At 38.2% G+C, this 23,070-nt stretch overlaps 1 protein-coding gene across 5 annotated transcripts in view; it reads right to left on the bottom strand.

The window, feature by feature from the left end:
- Positions 1-23,070, bottom strand: part of RAPGEF4 (Rap guanine nucleotide exchange factor 4) — a 154,068-nt gene that overhangs the window by 36,392 nt on the left and 94,606 nt on the right. For 4 of the 5 annotated variants that reach the window (XM_027733598.2, XM_027733596.2, XM_027733595.2 and 1 more), the window contains 11 exons: positions 22,099-22,152; positions 21,697-21,803; positions 20,339-20,460; positions 19,179-19,362; positions 12,961-13,045; positions 9,459-9,519; positions 8,835-8,911; positions 7,566-7,712; positions 6,169-6,284; positions 3,034-3,122; positions 733-811 (listed from right to left, as the gene is read on the bottom strand). In XM_027733598.2, the coding sequence (XP_027589399.1) occupies positions 733-811; positions 3,034-3,122; positions 6,169-6,284; positions 7,566-7,712; positions 8,835-8,911; positions 9,459-9,519; positions 12,961-13,045; positions 19,179-19,362; positions 20,339-20,460; positions 21,697-21,803; positions 22,099-22,152 (1,121 nt within the window). The remainder of the gene's footprint in view (positions 1-732; positions 812-3,033; positions 3,123-6,168; positions 6,285-7,565; positions 7,713-8,834; positions 8,912-9,458; positions 9,520-12,960; positions 13,046-19,178; positions 19,363-20,338; positions 20,461-21,696; positions 21,804-22,098; positions 22,153-23,070) is intronic. The other variant, XM_027733597.2, reaches the window with a different exon arrangement.

Raw genomic sequence — 23,070 nt, 5'->3', positions numbered from 1 at the left:
ATAGCTTCAAGTCACAGTGCACAAGGAAAACTCTCAGTGCACAACAGCTCTCCAAACTAAATAACCTGGCAGTAATTGACAGATGGACATTTCACAGACTCCTGTAAAACATGCAGACAGTATGAGAATCGCCCCAGCTCCTGATGCTCTCCACTGAAAGATTTAATCTCCTAGTATTTCACAGTTTGTTTGCATTTGCTATAGGCTATTCTTATAGATTATCACTATTTTTATTCATAAGTATTATGTGACAGCACCTAGGAACTACTTACCCATTATTCTATGAGTTTAAGCAACCTTTTGCTTGAGGCAGTTTGCAGCCTGTAATTCATAAAGTGGGCCACTGAAATCACCAAGACATAGCTACCCCAGCTAAAATGTAGATGCTCTAGTTCAGCAAAAACCAAGAAAGACAGAAAGGATACAGGAAGGGTAACCCAAACTTTTATGTAATTTCATTTATACGGTGGAGGGACAGTACATTTATTTTCCTTGGAATAGGAATGAGCAGAGGAACGTTATGGTTTTCATGGTCTGGGACCGTATCTCATCATGGGTATACACTATCCCTTTCAGAGTTGTTGAGCTATGGACAGCTGTTAGTCCGACACTGAGAACCCACGAGGCACAGCCTACATGGAGTGTGATGTACTTCTTGAGAGAGAGAAGCTCAATCTCATCACCGATAGGGATAGCAGCTGAAGAGACAACTTTTCCCTTACAAAAGGATATTGTGCCATCAAGGCTGGGCAGAGCTGACTATTTGGCATAAAAACACAGTGCATCATAATAAAATCATTTAAAACAGAATCTGTGAAAAGAGAAGAAAGAAAACAGTGAATTAAGCCTTTGCGAACAGCTCGGGGAACACAGGGATGAGGTTTTTTTCAGCTAAAATATCTTATAAGCCCTCTGCAAATAATAAAGGGATCTATTTGCACTTTTTTTGTAGGCATTAAGTTTAAAAATGGGTAATGGACAAATATGAGCTGAAATATTAAGCTTTTAGTCTTTAATTTTATTGCACTTACATTAACAGGCATTTGCCCATGTCAAAGAGAAATTTGGCATACCAAAAAAACCCCAGTCTCTGCTTAAGTGAAATATTTGGATATACTTCTGTACAAGTGTAAGTTTTGTGCAAAAAAGAATCAGGCCTGCCACACCTGGGTACCTAAACAGAGCTGCTACATTTGGCTTTAGGAAATACAATATCAGACAGCAGATTTAGTGTATACTACAGAGGAGAAGGCAAATAATTTAATTCTTAGCTGATTTCCTACCAAAAAGAAGAATGCTTAAAAGAAGTAAATGGATAGTCAAATTTCTGGGTTTATTTTGATTCAAAGGTATCATAGCCACTACATTTACATTAAAACATACATAAACAATATGACTGACATTTTCTCTGGCAAAAAACAGCAAGCTGTTTTTTTCTATTAAAATGATCTGTGGTAGCACTGGTGTAAATCCCAGTTTGCCTTGCCTCTGTATTTGTGACAACAACAAGGATTTATAAAGCCTGGCTGCAGAGGCCAGAATAAGTTTGGCAGGCTTATATGGAATCATTGAGAAACAATAAACACAATACCCCAGGGTATAATTTCTACAGTGCAGCTTTTGAGATAACAGAAACGTTTATAAACACTGTAAGTAGGGGATGGCAGAAAAAATATGGTGAGATAACTGTGTAATATAATATTACATCACTGCTTCCACTCCTATAATTCATATATGAAAATATCTCTCAGTTGACAAAATTCACATCTGGAAGGATGAGTTTTCTCTCACTTTTTCTTTGTGTAATATCCAGAGCAAACTGGTTTTTACATATTCTTAAATTAAAGGAATGCATAAACCAATAATTCAATTTTCCAGCACTCTGAGATGCTACATACTAAAAGTAACACTGTGAACTGTGACACTTTGTATTGCATTAGGATATAGGTGTAATCTTGTAATGAAATGTTTTGGTGAAAAGTTTTAAAATATTTTAAAAATTATTTGCTTTAGAAAAATGTATACTATGTGCATACTGTGCATAATAAACTTGTGATAAAAAAGCTGCAAGCTTAAAGATTAATACTGATGGTAATCCTAATAAACATGAATACAACATCCTAATAAAAATAAAAAGGAAATTTTTTTGTCTTTGAAATAGTTAAAACACACACTTTAAAAAGATTTCTGTAATTTTTCAACTATTCCACCGTTTAGGGACCACTGTACAGGTTTCTCCAATACTATGAGGTCAATAACAGATTAACTGGATTTAAGAACATCTTTGAATATATACTTCTGCAATGTAAAAATAACTTGGAAAAGCAGTATTATGTAGTGTAATACACAAGTCTCTGCATTACTTTATCAAAATTATGAGGATTTTTTGTGTCATTTTAGAAATTACAATACTTACTAATAGTAAGTCAGCAAATATATATATCTCTAGATGTAAATTCTCTGTTGTCTTTACACTAATGAAAAGCCACCTATTAAGTGCAGATGCTGCAACCTGCATTCTTGGCACTCAGCCCATGGTGTGCTGAGTTCTCCTTTTAGTAACAATTTTTCTTTCCCTGCAAATGGGAAAGTATCAGAAACAAGGAATTTAAATTGTGATACCTTAAATGTGATATGAAGATTTGAGAACATATAATGCAATGTCTGGAGGTACCAAGCTAATTCACAGGATTAAGTGATATCCAGAACAAAAAGTATGAGTACTATTATTATTGTGTGCTCTATCCTGGCCTTATAGTTGTGCCTAATTAAAGTCATAACTAGTGGTCTGGCACCTCGGAGGATTTTGCTGTTCTATTATGTCCTTAAAGTACAAATATGATAGAGCAGGCTTGGAGGAGTGGATTGTTATCTTTAATTCCAGATTTCCTAGGTTTTCTTGGGATTGTTTCAGAGTAGCTGATAGTTCTCATTGTGGGAAAAACTACCACTAGGTGCTTTTCAAAGCATCACATTGCAGTGTTCCCCCAGCAAGTCCCTCTTACGCAGTAATAATAAAATAGCTTTTGATACCTGTTGCTTCATTTAAAGTTGCTTCAAGCCTCATAGTTTCTAGAAAGTGCTCTAAAATTTTCTCTGGGGTTCCTGACATCACAATATACCTGAGGGAGGGAAAGAAGAAGTTAGCATCGCATGGGCAAAACAGCTAATCAAGAAATAATTGTGAGCAAGACCAGGAATGCCAAGCGCCAGAGTACGAATACCTGCTCTGACCAGAATCTCTGTGTGCTTAGGACAAAACCACTCACAACATTGTTGGCTTCTCCCCTGTAAAATAGTAGCAATAACATTCTCCACCCTGGCCAGGGAGTGTGAGATGACAGCCCCCTCCTTGCACAAGTACTCCAGTATAACACCACCACAATTACACCACAATCACAGAGCTGCACTGGTGCAAACTTGGGGAAGTGCGAACAGAAATGCTCCTCCATTGAGAATAAACAGCAAAGACCTTCTATGATCATGAAATAAGAACTGCTGTGTATTAGTGCCAGAGCAAGGAAATAGCTTCCTTCAGCATCACTGACAGGGGTTGGTCTGAGAAGGTGGGGGTAGATAATGAAATAGCCCACTGTATCTTCAAATTTGTGCAATGCCTTACATAGCTGAAGTAAGAAAGTATGTAAGTGTTTCAAGTGGATAAACTTAGGATTGTACCATTTCCTGGAGTTAATTTAGGGAGGTGAGAGAACTAGTGCAATATCCAGGGTTTTTTGCTTCATGCAAAAACACTGGCAAGATTTTAAGTACTAGCAGAATATCATATGATATTGCAAAACTTGTCCTGTCATCTTTTTTTGTTTCTTTTCTTGCAGATCAGATATTTTTTATCTTTCTCTACGTTCTTTCAATCTTTGCATTTTTTTCTTTTTCTTTTTTTTTTTTTTTGGAATTCAACTGATAAAGTATGAAACTTAAAAAAAAAAAAAAAAGAAAGAAAAAACCCTGAGAAGTGAAGATACTCTGCTCCTGCTGAGAAATAAGTGGTGGAGCTGAGCTCCTGGGAGCTCCTCCTCACTTTGAGCACTGACCGTCACAGTTCTTTTACTTGCCAATCCCTTTGGAAAAACTGTATTGATGTCCCAAGAACACAAACACTTGTTAAGCCAGTGCACATTCTCACAGAGATACTAACCAAGTATCTAAGTGAGTGAAGCAGAGAAATCACAGGTTGCAGTACTCTGAATATGAAAGTGAAAATGAACAGTGAAGTGACTTGCAGGGCTGCCGAATTCATCCTGCATGAGTGTGATCACCCATAAAGAGTTAGATCTTGGGAGTGATAACTTCAGAGCTAGTCCTTCGAAGTGAAACTGTCACTCTTTGAAAGCATGGCTCGGGGAGCTATGTAGGAGCTACGTCTCCGTAGAGGAAGCAGTGGAATCCAAACGGTAACTGAGAGAATCTGCTGCCAAAGTGAAGTTTTCCCCAAGGCTGAGATGAAGAAAATTAGTTTCTTCCTGAGAAGAGGTCCCTGTTAGGCCTCTGTTTTGGGCACAGTGATTTTCAAAAGCACTAAACACTCAACTAACACATTCCAATAAGACATCTGGAAACCAAAAAACAACAGGAACTTTGATTTGGACTCTGCATAAATGCAGCCACTTACTCTATTTACTAAGAAAAGAAACAAAAGAAATGTCATCTTCAAACCCAGTGAACTCATTTCGAAACACTTTAAACAAAAAGACACTGCCAACACACTATTAACAAAGTAATCTGACTGGTGAAAAGCAGACAGTGAACTTTCAAGGTAACTTCCTCTTTTGAGTAGATTATGTCTATTTGTTATTGTTAACAGCAAAAGCTCCCTTGGTGACACATTGATAGCCCCCAAAAGCTGACCAAATGAATAAAATATTTACAGAAATGATATTCTGAGCTTTACCTGAAAATATTCCTGGAATGTAAGACCTAAAATACAGCCTAACTTAACAATCTACCATAAATTTTTCTGGCTATTTTTATCAAAGTCTGAAGAACAAACTGTTAAATAATACAAATAATGCCGGTGCAAAGCGTTTGCAAGGAAGGCAGTGTTTCAAATATGTTGAAATGAAACTTTCACTTTTGGAACCACGAAGAATGCCTCAGACCCAAGACCAAGTTGCTGTGTATTGCAGCTGCTGGTGCAAATCCACTGGCTACAGTCAGGTTCCCCTCATTTAGACAAACTTGTGTAAGAGTACTTGTTTTCCTAGTACAATAGATCGCTTTTCTAACAGATCAAGTGGAAGATGAAATGGTAGTTTCCGAAATATGTGAAATGTGTATATAAAATGCAAGGAATGGTTTATTCAACTTTCACAGATCTTTATAAATCTTTGCATTCAGTTATGCAGATAAAATAGGTATATGAAATCCCAGATGAGATAAAAAGTGTACCCAAAAAATCTCACAGTAAATTGGCTCTTTCTCTGAGAAAAAGTGAGGTTCAGGGAGAAGGATTCAAAACTTCTTGTTGCTTATTTTGTTGAAGTTCTTTGAATGTTTCTGAAGAAAACTGTGCATCCATTTGCAAATAATGCATTTACAAAGCCTTTAGGGGTTTTACCAACATTTGAAACAGTAATAGCCTCACTCTACTCTTATCACAGTAGTATCCAAACAGAATTGTACTTTTTCCCTTTCAGTAAGAAAGTAAGGAAAATGTAGTGAATATTGTTATTACAGTGCTAACCTATTGTGTAAGATAAGCTCTGCAACTTTCATTGCATGAGATCTTTGTTTTGTGTACAAATTGTACCTAGCAAACTCTTATTAGAATCCAGAGCTCAAAACCCAAACTAAAAATATCTGTACTTAACAATAAAACAGTGTATTTTCCTCACATCTTTTACACAGTAGCTCAGCTTAGTAGGTTTTCATCATTCTCTCTGCCTAGACTACTTAGAAATTATTACACGAGGTAAGTATTTACAGTGAGATCTTCAGAGAATTACTGTGTAAAGACATAGAGCTGGTGTGCTGCAAGAAATGGATATATTATCCAGTATGGAGCATGTGATCAACCGATGATTAAAAAAAAGAAAACTTTATATGCACTGCATTCTAACACAGAAAGGGAATATGCTATTGTTTGGATAATAACAACCATTTAAAAGGTTAATAATTGTCTGACACTTGCACTATTGAATGAAAACATACTTGTGCTGCAGCTGTGAATTTCCTTGATTAGAAATTCTGTTTCCTGCTGGGATCTTCTCCAACACCAAGACATCTTGGTCATGTTCTTTGAGTCTTACTGTATTTGCTTCCACATCCTGTAAGACAAGGTACTTTTAATAATGTGACTGCACTTGATTTGGCTGATTAGTTACTCTGACAAAGTGCATGACTTTCAAACATGAAGACTGCTGTTGGTTCTTTCCCCCTGTATTTATCTGTCTTTATTCTGTTTTCCTCATATACAGGATGAAGAAGGAAGCACTGGCATTGGGGAAGGAGGCAGACAATTGTGGGAGGGACTACAGCAAGGATGATGTGAAAAATCTCCATCTGTGTAAAATAAAAAACAAGTTTTCTAAAAAACAGAGTCTCCCCACAATTTCCAAATGTAATATAATCTCTATCCCCACTTTTATATACGAATATTATTACCTGCAATCTGACTTTTCGCTTAAAAAAAACAGAGAAAATAGCATGTAAGAACAGTAAATTTTAGCTCAGTAAACTGCTCATTTTCTACTACCAGGTCATAGTAGAAAAAGAAAAAAAATTAAATATAATGTGTATTCAAAAAACACAGGTAAAAATCAGTAAGACCATGGACTTGGATCTTCTCTGAAGTATTGACCAAAGCTTAATCAGCTATAAGTCTCCATGGCCAACCAAGCCTTACTGCCAATGGGATCCTTGTTCCCTTTTGTACAGTAATCACAGTCTTATGTAATTTTTCCAGTGGAGTACTCTGTCTGGACTGGTTTTATTGCTGCAGTATTGGGCATATATAGGTTCAAATACAGGATGACATTACCTGTGACTTGCTATCCTATGAATGGACACAAAAGAGCTTGTATTTACTGAATTACAATTGGACTTCGGAACACATTCGCCCTAAAGTGAACAACTGTAAAATTAGTCTGGGAATATCTTCCTAGAGTTCTCTGATAAAGACATCTGTGTATTTATCTGTAACTTACTCAATTTGCCAATTGATTCTGCCTTAAATTCATTGAGATTAAGGTACCTGACATGACCTGTGTGGGAGAACGGGTGATCTTGTTTTTTTTCAATATTTGGATGGAATATTACCCAGAAATCCTGGGCAGCATAAGGAAAAACTGAGCAGGGCGAACTCTAGATCACAGAAATATGAGAGACAGAAGATTCCATTTGGTCCCATTTTCATGTCGGAGCTCGGAACAGAAAATGAGGACAGGCAAGGAATATATTCTTTACTTGATCTTCTAGACTGTTACATCCCTGTTCCATTATTAGGGATACTTCAAACAAGGTTATCAACATCAATATATTCATAGAAATAAGACAGGCTCTAAAAAAATTTGCAAGTTTTGATATCACACTGTTGGGGCAGCTCTTACCCTAAGGATCCTGTTGAAGTCCTCCTTGTCTACTCTCAAGAAGTGGCAGTTGTCTTCACGCAGTACAATGGATGCTGCTCTGGGAGCATCATTCACAAGCGCTAACTTGCCAAAATCATCTCCTTCGTGTAGAGTACATACCACACCCTGCACAGAGCAAAACATTTACATGCAGAAACCCATCATTACTCTGGATTCTATTGAAAGTCCTCGTACAAACACTGGACTTCACAATCAAATACCAAAACAAATCTATTTGGCAGGAAATCAACAGCCAGAATAATGACTAGGAAACAATACTTGATAGCTGGTTATTACTATTACTAAAGAAAGGCAAGAATAGAAAAGAATTGGCTTGTTCTCTGAAATTACGTTCAGCTTGAAGGACTCTTCCAGTCCTGCTCAAGACAGGAAGTTGTTGAGTGTTTTATTTTTTATTTATAGAGGCCATAAAAAATAAAATCAAGTTTGCAGAAGTAACATATAACAACCCATCCTCAGCTGGTGTACATCAGCAGTGCTCCACTTGCTCCAATTTATAGTAACAGAGAATCTGGCCCACCCAGTGATGTAAAAAATGTAGGTAAATATGGGTTACTTAGAAACAGACTGTGCACCTAGGCCCTGTGCTAGATTTTGGTGAAATGCTTGGCATTCAAATGGAGGATTCACAGTCACCAAACGAAAAATCAATAGGAAAGTAAGGATTTTTAAAGACTCAGGGGATTTCTGTGTAGCAAAATCCTATTTTTTTTGCTTTGAAAAATCTCTCTCATAAGCAAGAATTTAGTAGAGATGCTTTCTGGTCTACAGCTTAAGTAAAACGAAGAGCTGGCATAAATTTGGAAGAGTTCATCCAACCTGAGAACCACTAGCCACAAAGCAGTAGTTCTGTCAGACATGCCTGACACATATGAGAAAAGTTAGTCATACAAATGCATGACAGTATTGCAGTAAAGGGACAGGGCAAAAACCTCCATGAGACAGAAGTCTGGTAATTCACCAAATTCCAGCAAATTGCTTTGTCCTAAAGAACTGATGTAACTCTGATGGATTACATCTAGAAACCGTGTAATATATCCCAAAATTATAGAGCAATCAATTGGAAGTATAATCAGTGAAACCACTGGATCAATTCTTAATAAAATTACATTCTGTTTGTTTTGTCAGACAAAGCAATTTTGCTCTAAATTAAACTGTATTCCTTCAAAGTTTACTCTTACAATTTCAATAATAACAATCATATGAAATAGCTTCTGAAAAAAATACCTTGCCATAAATGACTACGTTTACTGATCCCTTTAGGATAATGTACCAAGAAGTACCTTCTTCTCCCTGATTAAATACTACAAGAGAGAGAAAAGATTTTATGATGAGAATATAGTTATTCAAAATATAAATGGGCCAGATTCTGCACTCAGTAAAATTCAAGGTAACTCTACAGTCATATTAATATCTACCTTGTAAAAGGGTATACTATGATTTTAAAAGCAACTCTGAATTTAACATTCATTTGATAAAGCTTCTCAGTATTACAGGTCTGAGTAATCTTACATTTTAAATCCTTCACTTTGTACAGCAAGGTTTTTTTAATATAGGATAATATTAAAATACACTTTAAACAGAGACTAGTCCAATCAAAAATTCTAGATAAAAAAACACCCAAATTGTAAGGGATATATACATTCAACCAAGATACAGAATTAGTTTTGGTACTGTCCCTGCACTTGGCAACAGACTAAGCCAACACCTACTACCCTAGTTTTTAAACACTAAGTGCCAATCAAGTTTGAAGAGTGCATCCAAGTTTTGCTCTTGTCATTTAAACATTAAGAATTTAAATGTTCATGCCACAGATGAAAAAGAAGATCTGATAGGACTCCGTTTACTTACAGACCGTTCCTGCTTTGGGATGTGACTCAAAAATGAGGACACCTGCTAATTCTCGCTTTACCTTAAAATAAAGAGAGAGAAATTATAGTTTTTATACGTATCTTATTCCTCCTGCTGAGAGGAAGTCACATAGCCCAACTGCCGCTTTTCTTCCCTCTGCATCATTCATCAGTCATTCAGAGCCATGCAGCCAGGTAATGGTCTGCTTCACTTGATGTCCTAATTCCTACTGATTGGCTTTACAGAGTATACATTTCCTGGCTCCAAATGGCTCAGAGAAGGGCATCTTTAAGATACGGGTCTCTGCATGTTTCTTCATACACACATATGTGAAATGATTATCAACAATTAACATGACAGAAAAATTCAAATGGTAATAGTGACCTGCTACAGAAGATAGCTAGTGATTGACAGTTACTCCATGGAAATATTCCTTGTTTTCCCTGAGAAATCAGTACCCTTCCCCTTACTGATGTAAACCTGGCTGCTTCTGCTGTGTCAAGCTGTGAGGCACAGCCACTTGGACCTGCTGAGTCTCCTCTCTGCCTCACACCTTTCCAGGCAAAACATCCACCTCACTACCTCTTCCAGGAACTGGAGAACATGATGGTGCCCTTGGCGTCAGCCTGCTCCTCACTGGGTTTGTATTGCTCTGTGTGATTGGCTCCTACAACTGACTGGGCAGTTGCCTCTAGTGAGACACTGTTTACAACTGCTTTTTGTCACTGTAAACACTGTTAGCGTTACTTTCACAAAATAGCAGTAGCACTGGTAACCTCATAAGATTCTGAGTTTTTCTATGTGCCTTATGTATCTCTTCATACAACCACAAGACTCCAAGGCAAATTGGAGGCAAATTTCCAAGCAAATTCTTGTATTCAGAGAATGTCAGCTTGTGACAATCCCTTTTTCAAAGGTACTACCACGTAACTTAACTGTGCCAAATACAGATCAAAAGCTGGCTCCACCATATATTTACTAGTAGCATTTTTGCACCATTCTCTCAACTGTTTAAATAGAAAAAAAAATTTAGGCGATGAAGAAAAACTTGGGAAGGAACTCTCAAATTCTGGATACAATCCAGATGAGAGTCTGGTGGCTGCATCTCCCAAGATGGGTGGACAAATTCAGGCACCCCTGTGCACCTACTCAAACCTTTGCTCAGGCACCAAGCACAAACATACTGCACCAGCCACCTCTCCCAGAACTCTTTCCTGACAGCTAGCACAAAGCACTGCCTGTTTGCAGCCTGGAGAAGAAAAGAGATAAATAGAGGTGTCTGGACAGGTTTTTTAAGCACACTGATCAGCAAACACACAGACCTGTGACTTCTATAACACCTCACCAAACCCTTTTATAACCTCTGCTCAAAGGCAATGCTTTCATAAGGACAGGTAATACAGCCCCATTAACACTGCTCCGCACATTGCAGAGAGCATTCCTATCCACCTAGATGTCTTCTCAGTTGATTCAGTCATTTGCCTCTGCAGTGAAGGAATCCTCTTGATGAAGCCAAAAATTTGTTTTTAACACTGTATTGTATAATTGTTTTTCATTCATAGATTAACTTCACAGGTTTAGCAAGGATTAGTTCACCATCATGTGAGTTGAATTTTATCCATTTTATTTCCTGCTGTTTGTGGATGTCTAGAAAACTTATTACTTCAGGAATTATGCCTTGCTTAAAATAAATTAAAATTTAATTTCATTTCAAGTCAATTGACCAACAATCTTCTGGTTCATAGAAGCAATGCTGTCTGTTGTTCCTCTGAAGACTAGTTATGGTTTCTGTCCTCTGCTTTAGTTCATGATGCACGTGTAATAGGATGGCATTTCCAGATTCTTACTAAAAACATGGAATCAACTGTAATTCAAAATGCCAAGTATTTCTTGCAGTTTGTATCATTTACCCTACTTGTTCTATATGCTAATTCCTGTGGATTCTGACTTCAAGTCTGAATTTCTTCAGAGCTGAAAATATTTAGTGTTTCGGATTTTTTTGTTCAGGGTTATAAATGCAGTATCGAGGGCGTTCTCCACTCCCTCTCAGTATCTGTCTTGGGTAGTTTCTTTTGTTTAACCTTTAAATGGTAATTTCTGGATCTTACAGCAGTCTTTAAATACTTTTTTCCCTACATCTCAGGGATGCTTAAGGATTTTGGATGGCTGTTCCCATGCTAAGGAACACATCTGGTGCAGGTTTGCAAGCTGCAGTAAGTGACGCAGACTGAGATGCAGATTGAGCTCTGGGTGGGAGCCTGAGACAAGAGGCTATGAACTGCCACCCTTTGCATAGCAAAGGTCATGAAAACTGGTGGTGCCAGCCAGGTAAATGGACACGGAGAGAAAAAGCAGGAGTGGAGGACACGGGAGGAAGAGCAAGACTTACATGGCTTGGACTGTGAGGGGATAAAACCCCCTTTGTTGGGGGTCCCTCCTCAGAGGCACCAGCTCAAGCTGTTTCTGTATTACTGCACTGTGAATAAACTGCTTTATGGAATGAGACATCTGTGACTCCACTGGGAAATCTGGGGTTGAACCAGAAAAGTTCACTGGAGCTGCCTGCTGTGAAGGGGATTCGGTCCCAGCAGTGAAAGTCTCTGGTGTTGGGAGTGTGATTGCCAGAGAGCCTCATGAATGGTCAAACTGGAAAGTTTCCTTAACACCTCTGTAATTCAGATACAAATTCTGGATGCCTATTTTTTTTTGAAAAACACTGCTCAGGTGTTACATACTTGCATGAAGTACTGTCTTTCTGTAATGCAGCTTCATAATTAGCTGTACCTGCCCAAGTTAACTGAGAATTACTGAAAATATCAAGTGCTTCCAAAGAAGCTACTGTCAAACACAGATCTTCTTTCTGACTGGCTTCCTTTTTCTGAAAGCATCCACATGCTGCTGAGACCAGAAGCGTTATTTATCTTGTTTTAGTTACCTACACAGCGTGTCAACAACGGTGAGACTTTACAAAGACGCATTCTCTCCTCCATTTCATTTATTTGTGGTTCTCTGCACTGTTCTTGACCACCCAGAGAGAGTGTCTGATCTGATGAGCTTTCCTTCACTCAGTGACCAAACTCGAACCACCAAGAACTGCCGGGTGCACCTTTCTGCACAGTGTAATTCCTCCTCCTAACTGGTTCAAGCCAAGATTTCTTACAGATGAGAAATCAATTCTGCAAAATTCAGTAGCACCACAATCCTGGGTGTCCAGTCAGATTGCATACATCTTCATTTAAACTCGGATATGGATGCAGACAGCAGCACCTGTGCTAAGTGAGTGAAATAGCGGCTGTGCAGAAATATATTAAGAGAATTATATCTGATATCCAAAAGAGAATCTACACTACAAAGTGCTTGAGTGTTCCTCCCAGATGGAATAACTTCTTTGCATGGGAAGTATAAATGTAAATGGTTATGGGCTCTCCAACTCTAAAAAATACCAGAAGTAAAAATTCAGCCTTTCCTTTGGTGATGAATTATAACTTTTAAAATTACTTACTGTGGTAGAAAGATGAGATAAGGCCTTAATGTGGAGAAGTTCTTCATATATAAATTCTAAGTCATCTACAGTTCTCTGGCCGGGCCTACAGAGAGAAGATAAAAGGGATGATAGCAAAATGCAATAAATGTCCAAAATAAATGCTTCAGAGAAGGACAGAACAACACAAAATGCTGCTGTACTGTCTACTGAAGGGTACATCCTCACTAAATGGAGCCTCAGTGATGTTTCTGGGTGGAGGACTGAAACACACAAAGGATGGAAGCTCTGTGAATGCTACCCGAATGACACCAAGCAGCAGCCATGGCAACCACCTTAGGGAGATCCTGATTAGGCAGCTTTCCTGATTAAATCAAGTGTTCTATATGTAAAATGGTCACATAAATCAGAAATGGTACATAAAAATTTGTTCCTTTCAAAAGAACTCCTGGGTGTGGGACATGCACTATTTTTCACATGCAGCACTAATTAGTTGTAGCAAACAGACAGTAGTAGTGGTTTGTAAAGGAGTGTGTGAATTTCTGCTGAACAAATTGGAGAGGCAGCAGTGCATCCTGGAGTACAGCAAACAGCTCCTATACAGTTAGTGCTGAGTGCTGTTGTGTAGCCACAAAGGTAAATAGGAACCATTCAGTAGTTTCAGTTTCTCTCACAGAAAAATACAAGAAGCTGCCATTACTAAAGAGCAGGCATTGATGAAGGAATAATTCTCCTACAGGACAAGGAGTAACAAGGCTGCCACCATGACTGAAATAGTAGCATTTCTGTAGCCTATGCACCACAAAATTTTCTGATTGCTTAAGAAGGACACAAATACTGAGGGGACTGCAGTGTAGTGGACGTGCTTTAGAGGATCTAATAAACAGTACTCAAGAGAAGGAGTTGTAGGACCTTGTGAGCAGATCCCAATCTTTTTCCCACTCACAAGCTTCTCCTTAGTTACAGTGTCTAATACAACTTCATTTTCTAAAAGGACAAATTCTCCTGTGATATAATTTCAGACCACACACTGGAGTTACATAATCCTTTAAAGCATTACGCCAAGTAATTTTTATAGGACTAAGTCCTTTCAAAAAATATGGTTTAGATTTCTGAAAAGCAGAATACAGGTAATTAATTCAGTGGGCCAAGAACAGAAGAAAAGAGCCACCTAGTCATAGGAAGGGAGAGAGGAGGAATTTAAGACGTGAGGAAATGGGGTACAGGAAGTCCAGCTGGCGGCAGGAGTTCCAAAGGAGAAGGTTTATATGCTCTGCCATTAAGAACGGGCACAGTTCCAAACCCTGCTGTCTGCAATGTGTGATGTCAAAAGAGTTAACAGCACAAGTGAATCTTTGGATAGCCCTAAACCAAAGGTTACAACGAACCCTCCTGACAGTTTTCCTCCTGAAATGTCAGTATTAAGGAGACTCTCATCTAGAGAATCAGGAAAGCCACATGAAGAAATATTATGGTCTACAGGTTTTCTGCCTAATCACCGCCTGGTTCAACAGTCTGTCTATATCATGTGTGAGGTACAGGGAGTACCCAGCCATGTCACTCTGGAGTTATATTGCATCTTTTTACAAAAGAATCTTGATGAAGACTTCTTTTGGATGAAAGAAGCACTGAAGAAGTCATAGAAAACATAAGGACAACTGACATCTCTGCTAAGCAAGCTATATTTTTCATCTGTTCTTCACTTACCAACAACATGCATGTATTATTACCCAGATTAAAGATCAATTTAGACAAAAAATGTTTTGGATAAAATTACTCTTTTACTTAATGGAATAAACTTTTAATGGAAAACCAGAAACTGGTTTGGTACTGCTATGCCCTCTAGTGACTCAAAATACTCTTTACTATTTCTAATTCTGGCTTGAAATTATAAGGCTGACCCTCCTAGTGTCAGCCTTATAATTTCAAGGGGCAGCTTAATTAAGTATAGCATAAAACTAAGCCAGTACTAGCTACCTTTCCCTGGAGATTTAAGAAACAAAAAGTAAGGATTTTAAAAAATAATAGGGCAGTAACAACTTTAATTTTATTACCTGCTTGTAAAACCAGCATGTCTTGGAAAATGGAAAACATACTTTAACAAATCAACAAATTTCTACATGAAATTGAAACATAAAAGGATGATGCCTAACTACATCAGACCTCTATCAAAACAAAAGGGTACACTCTTCTTTCAGTATGTCCATTTGCCTCCTATGTTAGCACATTGGGAGGACTGGCAATCTGTAGCAGATATCAGTACCTAGTCTTTACTTCTGCTCCTGCAGATGTCACGTGGAGAGACATTAGACATCACTGTGTCTTTAAAACCTGTGTGGTGACCCACTGATGTTGATTTGTAGGATCCTGCTGTGAAAAGACCTAGTTTCTGCAGGGGACACATTCTAACAGCAATAGCTGGTTATAGAGAGGATAATAAATGGAATAGGTAGGGAACGAGGGTATACATTAATGGACAGAACTCAGGTGATATTAAGTGATCAATAAAAACTGTTCAGTGTTTGGAGAATTTATCAAGGTCAGAGACATTGAGCTTCTCTGTGACTAGGATGTTGACAATAATATAGAACTTCGCCATTGATAAGTCGTGCATGCACATGCCATATCATTGATTATTTTTATTATACAGCTAACTGGAAAATGCTTGGATAATAATAATACAGGAAAAGATCAGAGACCCTGTAACACTGTGACTAAGCATCAAATAAGCATGTATTTCCAGAGTACAAATTTTGTTTTCAAGAATAAATAGGAGACATGAATAATTTTATCCACTACCTGTGTGTGAAAGTGAATGCACGTTGACTTACTCTAGCATGGAAGTTTATTATGTATCTCTGTACCTGAATCAGTGTGCCTTGATTAACTCCATAAATACCATTTACCACACATAATACCCATAACCATCAGTGAACTGATAATCTGTATTTCCTGTCCTAAGAACAAAACTTGGTTTATGAAATTTCATTGGTGGGAAACTCCAAGGATTATGGAAGTTAATACTGCCTTTATGGAGAAATCCAGTGTGGTTCTTACTACTAACAGCTGGGTGGAACATCTAAACAAAAAAATTTAAGAACCAGAGAATAAATATATCTTGCTTAAGAATATATGTTCTTAGCACTAACTAAATTGTTATATATGTATTTTGTCATGTTTAACGTTTCAATTTGTTTTCACTTCCTCTCTCTAGCATCCCGTTGCATTTACTTCTGCAAATGGCACTAAAATTTGATTACTGATCACATGTAGAATCAAACATTCTGTACTGAGAAAAAATGTGCTGAGTGAAGTCACCAAGAATATATAACACATGTTTATTATTTCAGTCACACTGCTAACTTACTGTAGGCTAGGGCATTAAAAAAAGAATATAATCCATAACATCATCTGAGTTAAATACTGTTGTCTGATGAATATCATTCTTCCTTTAAAGACTCCTGTTATTATTGTGTTTAACTTTGTATTATAGCATAATATTTAATTAGAGTTTACCATCAGGATGTATTTTCTTACTGAAGGGTGGAAACACTCGTAACAAAGAGCTGTGTTAATTCCACAATAATTTTTCCAGGGGCTTGTGCAAGGTCTGCACCTGTGCTCCAGCCATTATAAGGAGCAGAGAGCTGTGTTTGTGACTTCACAAAAGCTATTTTCACATTCAGTATATGTGTTTCCAAAGGAAAAAAAAAAAACCAATAGCAACAAGAGCCTGCCAAAAATTTCCCTGAGCTCTATTCTGTTTTTTAAACTATAGAACATTCTTTCACAGTTTGACAGTTAAAATGCTGCAGTTAATGTAATAAACAGAGAATTTTTTAAGTCGGCTGTCAAAACAAGTGACACTTTTTGCTAGAGATTTTCAGATTTCGAACAATAGAAAGTACCTTTCAAAGCAACAGCTTCATTATACAATCAAATTCTCTAAGTAATCTTCTCATCAAAGAATATTGTCTTATTTCTTTCAGGGTAATTATCTGAGTTCTGCAACCTCTCTGGAAATGGTTACTGTTACAAAATGCAGCTGTGTTGGTTTGAAAATTGTGGGTCCTGCTCAGGTCAGCTAGAGCCAGCATCTCTGAAGCTCTGACAATTCCTTTGAACTCTTGGCAGCTGTAGCAGTGGCAAGTCAAAACTAGCAGGACTCTGAGGATTCATGGAGATTTTAACAGCTTTGCTGCAGCTCAGCCCAGGGTGGATTTTCAACTAACAAAATCATAACGTATGTAAACTGAATACTAGAGCAGAAGTTAATACAGTGTCTGGCAGTACAAACTTACTTCCATGAACAAAGGGCAGCCAAACTAAGCACTTTCAGGGATAGGGAAAGATGTCAGATAAATGTCAGTCTTGAGAAAACCTCTTTCCCCTCACTATATTGCATGAAAAATCTCCTATTAATATTGTCCCAGGTGATGCTGTGCAAGTGACGACACAGAGAGAAGAGCAATACTTTCCAGAGCACCTTTCCAGCCCTTCAGCTCTCTGCAAGGAGTCCAGATGATAATAAACATTGATCCTGCCAGGGTAAACTTACACTTGCTGTTCTGAAAGTCATGATGGAAAGCAAATGTAGTAGGCAGCCAAAAACCATGATAGGCTAAGGAGAAATTCTCCAAGAGCAACCTGCTCAGTCAGCTGGAGGCAAAGGAGATAGTGCAGAGGAGCAGGGTCAGAGCACACACAGCACTGCTCAGCCTCCTAATGACAGGTGTCTGTTCAGGGGTGCAAAAGCCCACTTTTGCTCCTCAGTGAAGAACACAGAGGACATGTCTGTGAGGAGAGAAGATCTCAATTCCACAATATCGTAAGGGTAATGGAAGCACCATATTCCCAGTCTGGTTTGTCTGTGTATTTTGTGTGACAGGGAGTGACTGCCCCGTTGTTTGTGTTGACTAGACCTCTAACAAACAGAGGAAAGCAAATATTTACCTTAAAACTATTGCTCCATGGCAGTATTACCTTTTTTTATAAACACAAGTGTCTGATGGTACTTTTTGAAATTCAGTGCTTTTAGTAAGTTTTTAGAAAAGCGCTGTCTAAATGAGCTTAACAATCTAAACATAACACATGGAAAAGAATGGAGCAGGGAAAGGACACAGATGGAAACAGAACAGGAGCAAACACTTGTGTTAGGTGACTGAAAACATTTTTAGTATGAAAAATGTTCTCACACTGTTGGCAGGGCCCAACCCTATCCCACAGCAAAGACAAACTTTGCCAATGGCCTCAAAGGAGCAGGATCCAGCTTTGTCTGCTTTACCTGTCTTGCACTGACCCTTACAAGTAAATCTTCAGTGAAGGTGAGCTGAAGTAATTCCTTATTCTCAGTGTGCTTAATTAGCGGTAAAATATGTTTAGTGGCCACAGAAAATATTCATTGGCCACTAAACACTACCTGCTTAATGAAGAGGTTGTCTTCAATGGAGAGTCAAACAGAGTTTACACTGGTTGCTTTGAAGTCACTATAAAGCTGCCTATAAAAAAAGCCTTTGACACAGTTTTCAGTGTGACCAGAGTGCACTGCTGAAAGGATGGTTAGCCAACCAAGGAGTGAGGGGACGTGATCTGGTAGCTATCAAAAGGTTAGGCAGACATCCTCTGTGGCCTAGGTACAGAAAGCTTTTTCTTTTTAAAGTATTGATTCTATAAAAATAAGAATTGATAAATAAACTCACAGAGCCACATTTCACACCTTCCTGGCAAACTACAACAGGCAAAGTCCAGCCTATCTTGATTCAATAAAGTTCTACTAAGGCTGAATCTAACTAATGGCTGCCACTGACAACTGTAACTGAAAGGCACCTGCTGTGCTGCCATCCTACCACTCTACTCACTCAAAGTAACTGAAAGCAGCATTAGTTAATTGAAAGACACTTCTACACACAAAGTGTTACCAGAGTAGGACCCTGCTACTACCTGAAATTTACTTTAGGGGAGACTCAGAAATGAAATAAAAACCTCATAATGCAGCATTTTCCTCCAGGTGAGTGTGATGGCATTCATGGCCTTTCATGGTTATTCTCAACACACAGTTCAACTTGTAAGTATTAATGAGGACTAGAAATGACTTAACATGGATGTAAAAACTTCAGAGGTTGGAGAAACTGGCACTGAAGTGAAATAACTGGCCAAAGGATGCCTGATAATAAACATAAGTTTCTCTTGTTTTGGTATCACAAGAAAGGCCTGTAATATTAACTCATTAATCTGCTTACGGTTTTCTGAGAATCATCCTCATATGAGCATCTGGCCCAATCTGAGACAGAAGCAGCATAGTGTCCTGTAGCTCCTCATCACACTCCTTTTTCTCTTCCTCAGTTGGCAAAGGGGCATCTTCACGTTCATCATCCAAAAATCGATAAAATAAGTATTTGTCTTGAAAGTGGTGTTCCTGATCCACTGAAAACAACAAAATATATCAAATACTAAGCACTCCTCATCAAAGTTAACTTTGTAGAAATCTGTGTAGCATCATGCCACAGATATATTAGTTAAGAAGGGAAAGAAAGCTACAAAGAAACTGTGAGAGTATGAAACACCCTTATTTGTCACATATGTCCAAATTACGTAGCTTGAAGAATACGCTTCTAAATTGTGTGCTACAAATACTTTCCAAAAGGCTTCCATATATATGTGTTGGGAGCAATGGAAACAGTCTGTCTCCTCAGTGTGGAAATTTCTCACTGGGATATGAGAAGCACAACAGAGGATAAATGGAAGTGTACTGTAATAGAGCTGCTCTTCTGAATTTAATAAAAATGTATGTGCAAAGCTTCAAATATGAATATTGCTTTAGAAATATACCCTTTTGAGGGCTATAATATCCTGTTACCAAGTAAATCCTGCCAAATGGAAACTGGAAGTCAATGTAAAATGCAGTCAGAAAGCTAACATAAAATCCCATATGTCTACAGTGGAATATCTGGAGTGCTGAATTTAGGAACCATTCCAAAACCACTGAAAACCACTCCAGATTTATGGATATGAGCAAACAAAAATGCTCACATTAACTTTTAAAAACTGCAAGTCTTTGATGAAGATCAGTTTTATGTATGGTAATACATCTCTTGATTTTGGCCTGAATGCTATCCAGCTCTTGCGATATAAGCACAAGCCAGTGCACTCCTATGTATAATTAGAGTTAACATTATAAATTGTTCATTTACTTTTCAATATGCTCATAAGTTTAAAAGGTATACTGGTAGCAAGATTCAAATAATAATGTCTGTGTGTTACATTTATGAATGAGCAGCCCGCTCTGCAGCATTTCTTTTGGGGTCATGATCCCTTTCTTTTTCATGAAAGAGCACTACAGAGGCACTGACGTCACACACTGTTCATATGTTAGTCAAGATGCTGATTTTCTTTATCTTACCATGGTTAAGAACACCTTCTTCCAGCAATACTTGCCACATGCCAACAGCCTGGGTTCGTAAATGGACACAAGGACTTTGCTGCATCATCCAGTCAACTAGTTCTGTCCCCACACAGCATTGCCTGAAGGACAAATAAATAAAAAGAAATTAAAAGGAAGACAGCCAAGAGAGAGATCGCAGACAGTGACTGCCAAGAACTCTTTATAAACTTAGGCAAATTGGTCTGTAGGTGTACAGTGTTCCTGAGGCTCTCTCATGCCAGGTGCTGGTCACCTGGCATCTCCTGACTGACCCAGAGGCAGACAACAGTAGGCCTCAAGTTCTGGAGAACATCCGAAGAAGGGGAAAAAACCCCCAAAAGCCACATGATCACTTAGTAAAATTCTATGTCATAACGCTCCCTGGCTCAGCAGAACAGTAAGAGTTTTCCCAGTTATGTATAAGAGAAAACTGTGCAGTTATTTGGGCCAGCATTGGTCTTCATTTATCATATAGACTCTTTTGTTCTTGCAGAACAATCAACAGTGTTATATTGTGATCTATTCTCAGATCAACTCACAAGCTCCAAATACCTCCGCATATTAAATACATTTTGGACTGAAATATGGAAAATCAATGCACTTATTTCAAAAGCAGATCAGCAACATATTGATTTACTATTTAGAAAAAGATACACCCAGAGATTTTAAACCAATTTTTACTTAAATATACTCCGAATAATGCATTAGGTATTTGATTTAAATGTTTGACACTAAAACAAATTGATTATTTCTTAAGCCAACAGTAGATAGATTCTGATATCTTGCAGTCACATTTCTATTCTGTAAGTGCCATTATCATCCCACTTCAGCAAGACTGTGCTGCCACCAGCAGGAAGATAAGAAATCCTGGCAACACACTGAAAAAAAAAATTAAATAGAGCAGAAAATCTACATACGGAATGTTTCTCACCAGGTGAATTTTCAGAACTCCACACTGAGCAACACTGCTGTAGCAATCAGTACAGTAACATAATATATTAATGAGCTTTTCTATTATCTCTTACTGATAGATGAAGAGAACAGAATCTACATTTTAACTTGGCATTACACAGAATATTCCAGCTAACTACGCTATTAACTTTGGAAGAGTTTTTGTGTTTAAATACTCTGTTCACAATCACGGACCCAATTTCCAGTCAAATTACTTCAGAAAGGATTTACCAGGCCCATTAAAGACTGCATAACATCCAGACTCAAATAGCATCACAGAATAATTTCAGACCTTTTGAGACCTGCAAGTATGGTAAGGCATAAATCAGAAACCAGAGAATGGCAGGTATAGAATTCAGAGATCTCTCTACAATCAGCTCACACACCTGTAAGTCTTCAGATGGTATTTGCGATCTCTTATCATGTGAGGGGCTCGGGACAGAATTGTATTCCGCAAAATCTTTCCAGCTCTGAGGATCTTTTCTGAAGGAACCTTGGTGATCATGGAGAAAAAAAAAGGATCAAGACGTACAGATTTTAAACTTTCTGGAATCTCTGTACTGCCTTCTGCAAAACAAAACACAAGTTCTCTTTTCCTTGAATTAAAAGTCCTTGCACAGATGCTTACTTTTGCAGAGCAATGTAGTATATATTTGGGATTTTAAGACTCACAAACTTATCACATCTAACAGAAAGCATCACTTCAGTTGACTCCTATCACACTGTTGGAAATAGTTATTTCCATTTGTCTAATGGCCTGGCTCTACAGCACATCTATATCCTATTACCTGTGTAATGGTTTTAGTAGGACGATGTGGGATGTGAGGTTCAATAAGAGGTGTCTGAAAAATAAAATGAAATTAAATAATTTTTTAAAGATTGACCAGTAAAATAAATAAAAGGCTAAAGTAAAAAACTGAACAAAAAAGCTGTAATAACCAAAAATGACGTGTAGGTCCAAGCTCTGCCCAGGATATACGAATAGAAAAAGCTCTTTGAAGACATCCTAAAGACAAACTTGGTTCTTGAGGCTCGGCAAATTAAAACAGTGATATGACAGGTGAAGATGGATAAAAAATGCATGCTAAACTTCCTGAAGTACTAATGAATTGTGCAAGGGCCAAATCTTACACCAGATCTGAGCCTATGCAGGCATAGCTAGCTCTTCCTCCTGCTCTCCACCTGCAGTGGGCACAACGGCGTTCCTGCCATCCAGCCCTCCACCGTGGAAACTCTCTCCTCCTTTAGTACCTTTTTCTATTCATCTCTCTTCTTCCTCACAGCATAGCACAAGAAACAGGAATGGAGATAAAGTTCTGCTTCTGCTATCTATGTTTTCTAAACTATCACCAGGCTGAGCTGGCAATCCTTTTATTGCCACTCTCTGAAATGCAGAGGAACGCAGGCCACTCGCAGAGACCCAGGTAAGGACCTTCACAAAGAGGCTGGTGAGGGAAAGAGAAAAGAACAAAGCAAGTGGCTTGGTTCTGCAAAGGGAAGAGTGAAAGGGAAGACTATCAGGGCTCTACAGGGGAGAAGAAGAGAAGGGAAAAAGAGAAATGGGAAAATAGGCACATAAACACGTGAAAAGAAAGGGGAGACAGGAAGGACATGGCATAACACAGAGGAAAAAGGAAAGTAGAGGGTTAAAGGACAGTAGAAATGGAGACAAAAGGAGAACAAAACTGAACTTCAGTAGCCACCTCAGAATGATGGAAGACATTTTGCTGGGACTGGTAGTTAAGAGCATGGACCAAATT

The sequence above is a fragment of the Pipra filicauda genome, unplaced genomic scaffold, assembly GCF_003945595.2.
Source record: "Pipra filicauda isolate LSUMZ 115617 unplaced genomic scaffold, ASM394559v2 scaffold5_size6683894_pilon, whole genome shotgun sequence".
Taxonomy (NCBI): domain Eukaryota; kingdom Metazoa; phylum Chordata; class Aves; order Passeriformes; family Pipridae; genus Pipra; species Pipra filicauda.
The sequence above is the reverse complement of the archived record's forward strand: the minus strand, read 5'-3'. Positions and strand labels throughout refer to the sequence as shown.